At 35.8% G+C, this 6,451-nt stretch overlaps 2 protein-coding genes across 2 annotated transcripts; both read right to left on the bottom strand.

The window, feature by feature from the left end:
* Window positions 1-625: 625 nt before the first annotated feature.
* On the bottom strand, window positions 626-2,069 carry LOC143596309 (early nodulin-like protein 17). Its single transcript, XM_077075115.1, has 2 exons — window positions 1,845-2,069; window positions 626-1,170 (listed from the first exon to the last, which is right to left on the bottom strand). Exons 1-2 carry the CDS (start codon window positions 2,017-2,019, stop codon window positions 830-832), a joined length of 516 nt encoding a protein of 171 aa, XP_076931230.1. The 5' UTR covers window positions 2,020-2,069; the 3' UTR covers window positions 626-829.
* Window positions 2,070-4,171: 2,102 nt separating this feature from the next.
* On the bottom strand, window positions 4,172-6,309 carry LOC143595557 (chorismate mutase 1, chloroplastic-like). Its single transcript, XM_077074544.1, has 6 exons — window positions 6,179-6,309; window positions 5,199-5,412; window positions 5,022-5,108; window positions 4,794-4,937; window positions 4,609-4,701; window positions 4,172-4,523 (listed from the first exon to the last, which is right to left on the bottom strand). The coding sequence occupies exons 1-6, from the start codon at window positions 6,250-6,252 to the stop codon at window positions 4,287-4,289; spliced, it is 849 nt and encodes a 282-aa protein (XP_076930659.1). The 5' UTR covers window positions 6,253-6,309; the 3' UTR covers window positions 4,172-4,286.
* Between the last annotated feature and the right edge of the window lie 142 nt (window positions 6,310-6,451).

Genomic DNA, 6,451 nt, shown 5'->3' with positions numbered 1-6,451 from the left:
GGTCTCTTAAAAAGTTACATTCTTACTGGCCTTTTACAATGACATGATTGATGTCTATTGGCTATTGCCTTTTCAACATCACCATGTTGGCTCGGGTTTACTATTATAACTTTTTTTATTATTCTATTTTCCCGATTTTGAACAAAAATCATTAAATAAGTACCAAATGGTAGAAAACAGAAGACTTGATTGTGTATTGTATGAAAAAAAAAATTAGCATGTCAATGAAAGTTCTACATAGATACTACCTATTCTTACTGATCAATAGAGCCAATCCACATAAATAAGCAATGCCAGTGAAAGTAAAGGTTAAAATTGTATCAACCAAATAGATATTTAGGGGATGCTTGAGATTGCTTATTTAGGCTCCTTAATAAGTTAATAAGATGTTTAGTAAGTTACGGTATTTTGAGTAATAAGTCAATCAGTCAGCACATTATAACTTATTAAAAAAACGTTTTACGATAAATAAGGAATCCCAAACACCCACTTCTGATTCTGATTCTAATTGATCCAAACACTCCTAATCCCAACCAGGGTCAAACTTCTAGGAGATGATGACAAAGCCATATGTGCAAAGAGAAAAAATGATAGCGGAATCCGCCAGTCACGCAATGGAATGGAATAAATTAATAATCCATAAATAATAACAATCAATGTGCAATTACATGCGTCTATCCAACTCAATCACACCCATTACTCAATTTTCTCTTTTTTTTTTGGTCAAACTATAATGAACAGCCAACAAACAACTGAAAAAAAATATCAAAAAAGAAACCAATAATGTGTACGCAGTAGAATCTATCATATCACCAAATTGAATTCTGCATCAGACACGGACAAGTAACGAGTCCCATATGGCGGCAATCGTGACGACAGCTGGGACCACCAGCTGGCTTCTGAGAACAACAGTGAGACTTGAGGAGTCACTCTTTGCAGGTGCGGCTCGTGGAGGCGGTGGTAGAGGAGCGAGGTGCACGTGCAGCTTCATGCCACCGTAGCATGACCCTTTGCTACTAATGAAGTAGCGGTCGTGGGTCACATTGAGTTCCACTACATCTCTTCCGGCTCCTGTTGTGTAATTGTGAACCGGATGCTCAGCGTTGCACGTTTCATAGTTGGTCTTGTTCACTTCAATCACATCGTTTTGGTTTCTGTCGTACACGAAAACTGCAGAACAAAAATTAACAGTAATAACTAAGATCCAAAATATATCTAATGTCACAACTCACAGGTAATACAACGCAAAATATTCACAAGTATTGGTACTAATATGCATATTAAATTTGACATATATAACATTTTATTATGTAATCCAATTCTCAGATCAACTTCTTGCAATCTAAAATCATATCTACACGTTCATTGCACATTAAGAGTGTGTGCAACAACCAAATCGTTAACAGAGCCGAGCCAAAAACCGACAAAACCGGACCAAAATTAACCGAATATACCGAAAATCAGTTACCTGTTATTTTTTTATACAACCATTTCACGTATTTCTAAGTAAAAATTTTAGCTCAAATTCGATTTTGTTTATTAACCGAACTGAAAACCGAATAAACTAAACCAATTAACCGAAAACTGATTGATTAATTTGGTTGCAGCTAATTACCGAACCGAACCATGCACATCTCTATTAGCAGACTCAATTAACAATTAACAGATATAACTATTAGAAATTGCAAAACCTAGGCAATATATAATGAAACAATATATCAACAACATCAGGGTAGAAAGAAAGATCTAGTGCAATTAGGTTCAAAATGACAGATCTACGTGTACAAATACAGTAATTAATTAAAATAAAACAGTAGATCTGAGAGAGAGAAATAAATACTTACAGAGCCAGTCACCGAAGTTGAAGGTTTGGTTGCCAGCCCACAGAGTGTAGTTAACGTTGGTAGTCCAGCCCATGCTTCCGCCGACGATTAATCGTCTGGCGGAGACTTCCGGCAACATGATGACTAATGTAGCCAAGAACGCGATAGCCACCGCCGTGGTAGTGCTCCGTCCCATTGGAAATTAATTTCGAGGTTTTTCTAGAAATGTCGGGTGATGTAAATGTAATGTAATGCTGTCTTCGGGGCTTGGTTTTATAACACGAAAAGGAGCGTCACACGATAATAGTAATAATAATATTAAGTAATATAATAATTTTAATGCATTAGTCGGTACGCGTTTTTATTTTGTTATGTTTTTATATCGATTTCCTTCATGTCACTATCTATTTAAATCGACTTCTATCGTGTCCCTACAAATATGTGTTTGTTATTCACGGTTTTTTTTGGACATGTTACTTGTATCCTTTAAATATTGTAAACCCTAACCACTAATATGATATTTATTTGTCTTGATGGTAAGCTTTTATATGGTTTAAAGTCTTGTAGATGTACGCGGAACCTACGACAAGGACATAGAACCGTAGAACAACTCCCAACAAATACATAATATGAAGGATAGTCGTTAGCGAGAGAGATATAAAAAATAGCGGCTAATTCTACAGCCAATCATAATGCAAGAACCTTCTTGGGGAACACGTGGTACAGAAGGGATAGCAAGCGGACGATGAGCATATCAGGAGAAGCCAACGTTGTACCTTCAGGAGACAACCATTTTACCTGCCAACTGTCACAACCAATCAGAGACCAGAAACGCGCTTGCACATAAAAAGTAGAAGGTTTGGTTTATGGTGACAGTCTGGCCAAATCTTCTTTACCTCTTCGGTTATAAATATGATGCAAAACCAGCGGTAAGATCATCAAATTCCATCTACTCATACATTTAACATACAATATTGATTCTCATGTTGGAAGGTGGCTACGAGAAGAACCCCTTCATTCTCCTTCTCGTAACGAACTCACGGTGTTCTATTTTGCAGGATCAGTTGGTTTTATCCTTGAACTACCTGACTACAGATCCACACCTGGATAGAATACTAACTTGATCACTCCAAGTTTATTTAGTGTTTCTTCAATTCTGAAAGATACATCAATATAATAAAGGTGGTTAATACGAGTATAATAAGAGTCTCTCTCTTACAGCTAGGGTTGTAAGTGAATCGGACGTCCGACAGACGTCCGGTTGTCAGTTCGACAAGAAGTTCGTTTGTGTTTGTCCTTTTAATAAATGAACCAGACATAGAAAAAAAAATTAGTTCGGTAAGCCTAATGGGCGAACACGGACAAAGATGAATATGTTGTTTTAATTTTAGCATTTTAGTTTTTAATTATTATTTTTTTGTTATTGTGTTTTTTTTACTCGAAACCCGATTAACCCAACCCGAAAAAACCCGAACCCGAAAACCCGTGAGAGATTTGAGTTGGGTTTTGTGTCAATATTTAAAACTTTAAAATCCAAAGAACCCGAAAACGAACCCGAAGAACACCCCTAATCATAAAGCACAAATGTGAATCAACATACGTTCAATAAATAAAATTATAGTTTCTTAAGGAGTTAAGGTATCGAGATCTTGAGAACCATGCTTTCAGATGCTAACCTGTCAAAAATAAGATGACCTGACACTCTAGCAGTATGAACCGACTCCTGTAGTCTAGATTATATGAAGAACTGACACATTTTTATTAAATAAAAATATAAAACTAATAAGATTTTAACATCAAAATTACGCTCTTAAGAACTATTCTTTCAAGATACAATCAGTTATAATAGGATGACATGAAAATTTGAACCAACTTCTATGGTCAATATCAAGATCTAGCGTCTTACACAATATCATATGCACCCATGGGTATTTTACTTTGGAAATGTGTATGTCGCATTGGCGTTGCTCATATTTCAAAGTGCACACGTCCCCATAAGGAAACCTTAACGAAAACCTCCAGGCTCCAGGGATTACATAAAAGATTGACACGGTTTAAGATCTGAAAAATGGACACTGTTTAAAAATTACATGATATGAGTATATGACAAAAGGTACTGATCTGGCGTTTGAGGTGGCTTCAAAGCTGGCATAGCTGCATATTTTAAGAAATTAATCAAAGAATAGGTTTAACAGATTATTATAAAACCCTATAATTGTTTCAGTCTTGTACATAAGTGATAAAATGATTTGCCACATCATTACAATAATAATATTAATACAAATTGTTACTACAACTTTGTGCCATTACATTTGTTTATCATAACAGATTCTTTATTTTCTTCATGGTCTATTTTCAGAAAGAATTCATGTTTTCACCTAAGTGAAATTCAGTAATATTGAGATGAAAACACAGATTCACACTCAGTTCATAAAACACATTACATTTTACATGAAAATGAATTCAATCAAGTCTTCTCAGCAAGTACTCAACCTGCACTTCTTTTGTCAATGGCATAATCCACTCCCCATATATATCAGCAACCAAACTTGGTATTATTTTATCAATCGGCTCGGTAGCATCTTCACCAGACCCCACTGTCACTACTTGCCCGAAAGTCTTGGTTTTTGCTTCCACTCTCTTCTTTACCGTCTCTTCCACGGCCGGGTAGGTCAACAGGCTCATCAGCTTTTCCCTATCCTGCATGTAAAATGACCATTATACCCTTCATAATACCTGACGGGGTTTTCATTATTTTATATAAAACACGCATAGAAACTCTTACATTTGCTTTGATGGCAGCTTCATAATCAGCTGGTGAAGCCCGGAATTTGGATTCGGCTACAAATTTACCATAGTGAATTCTTCTAGACAGGGCCTGCAAATAGCATAAAGTGATAAAGTGAAGTTCCATTTTATAAACATGAAAGACTATTCTTACAAGATTGGTGCATTATTATAGATGTGTACCTGCAAGCATGTGTAGTCACACGTCGCGGCTAATCCACAATTACCATCATTTCCTTCCTTGACTAGCCGAGGGAGAAGATCTTTAAAGTATATATCCCATATCTTGCGATTAATATTAACATCACGAGCACAAGGATGCAACACCTATATGCATAAAATCAAAGAAACTGGCTTGAGTTGTAAACTAATATAATTATATAAATAAACCAACTGTGTAACCATCATTACTTGTGGGTACTGTAAATGTGGCAATACAGGATCGGATATTTCATTTGGGAAAAACAGATGCTCGTCGGGGCTCTTGTATCTTCCAACCTGTTTAACAAAACAAGTTTTATGTTTGTGCTGATAACAACATTTTTTTATAGTAACAACTATCAAATTATGGTGTAAAATATAAAGTACCTGAGCATGGATCTTTTCGGTTTCTTTGATCATGAATTCGACTAAAGAACCCTTGAAGCCATCTATGAAGGAAGCATTGGGGTCATATGTGTCACTGTTGTAACAATATTGAGCTCTTTCCAAAAGGCTAAAAATAATGGTATCTTCTTGTTTAATTAGAGAGCTTCTTATAGCATCAAGAGTATAGATCTCATTCTCGGCCACCTTGTTATCGGTTGTTGATCAACAAAGACCAATCTAATTAGTGTGCCTAAAATAGGCTAACCAGTGTTCTAGCTAGAGAAGGCAATCATGACCCATTATTCAAACAATTGGCGAATTTTGGTAAAACTAAATTGCATATGGGTTCATTTGGATCACCTTAAATTAGTCAACGGGTGACTATCATAAAACTTCTTTAACTTGAAAAAGAGGTCAAAATGGGTTAGCACCACCCACGAACATTGTTTGTCTTTGCCAACTTGTCGCTGTCACCGCCATTGACATTGAGGCTCCACCGCCGCCTTCGATACCGGCATTTTGCTTAAAACCCGTTTTGACTCCAACCAAATTGATAACCTTTTTAAAACGACTCATTTTAACCAAGTCCATTGTGGCCAGACTTGTTTTGACCCCAACCAAATTGATACTTTTCAAAACGGCCTAGATTGACCCGAATTCATTTTGCTTAGAACCCAAACCAGCACGACATGCGGACTTTGCTAGGTCTAGCATATTCACATACCATATTTGAACAAACTTTACAGAAAAACATTGAAGAACAAAATCAATCTCGCATGTTTGACTTTTTAATGTCAAGTGAGTTTGTTGAATTAAAGGATTATTCTGTATGTCAAATTGGCAGTTTTGAATCCCCAAAATCAAATGAAAGGATGACATGTGGCATACTTAGATCATAATACTATCAACAGTTGATGAATCATACACATGACATGATGAATCATGCATTGAAATAAAAAAAAAAAAAAGAAAAATGAGAGAAAAGGTACCCAAATGAAGTGTGAGTGTTGGTTAACCCTAAATTGGGTGTTTCCAACTTCCAGTTCTTCCACATTTGATGCGATTAATTAATTAGTAGTCTACAAGAAATATTTTCATAGGAGCCACGAATCAATATTGGATGAGTGACATATCTAAATCCCTATAAATTAATGATTAATTCTCTTATTTACATAAGTTTGATGCTTTTCCTCATTTAATAGACATGTTTTTTTCTTCTTGTTTACAACTTCATGACATAACTTTAGACTTTA

The sequence above is a fragment of the Bidens hawaiensis genome, unplaced genomic scaffold (genome assembly GCF_021521415.1).
Source record: "Bidens hawaiensis isolate Kalapana, Puna unplaced genomic scaffold, B.hawaiensis_p1.1 tig00001721_1, whole genome shotgun sequence".
NCBI lineage: Eukaryota > Viridiplantae > Streptophyta > Magnoliopsida > Asterales > Asteraceae > Bidens > Bidens hawaiensis.
Note: the sequence above shows the minus strand (reverse complement) of the source record. Positions and strands in the feature narration are given on the sequence as shown.

Bases quoted from the DNA above. Each gene is read 5' to 3' on its own strand.
- LOC143596309 (XM_077075115.1), bottom strand. From the start codon at position 2,019: ATGGGACGGAGCACTACCACGGCGGTGGCTATCGCGTTCTTGGCTACA. The intron at 1,171-1,844 runs GTAAGTATTTAT...TTTGTTCTGCAG, and splicing joins CAACTTCGGTGACTGGCTCT to TTTTCGTGTACGACAGAAAC.
- LOC143595557 (XM_077074544.1), bottom strand. From the start codon at position 6,252: ATGTGGAAGAACTGGAAGTTGGAAACACCCAATTTAGGGTTAACCAAC. The intron at 5,109-5,198 runs GTACTTTATATT...TTTGTTAAACAG, and splicing joins CCGAAAAGATCCATGCTCAG to GTTGGAAGATACAAGAGCCC. The intron at 4,938-5,021 runs GTAATGATGGTT...TTATGCATATAG, and splicing joins CACATTTACAGTACCCACAA to GTGTTGCATCCTTGTGCTCG.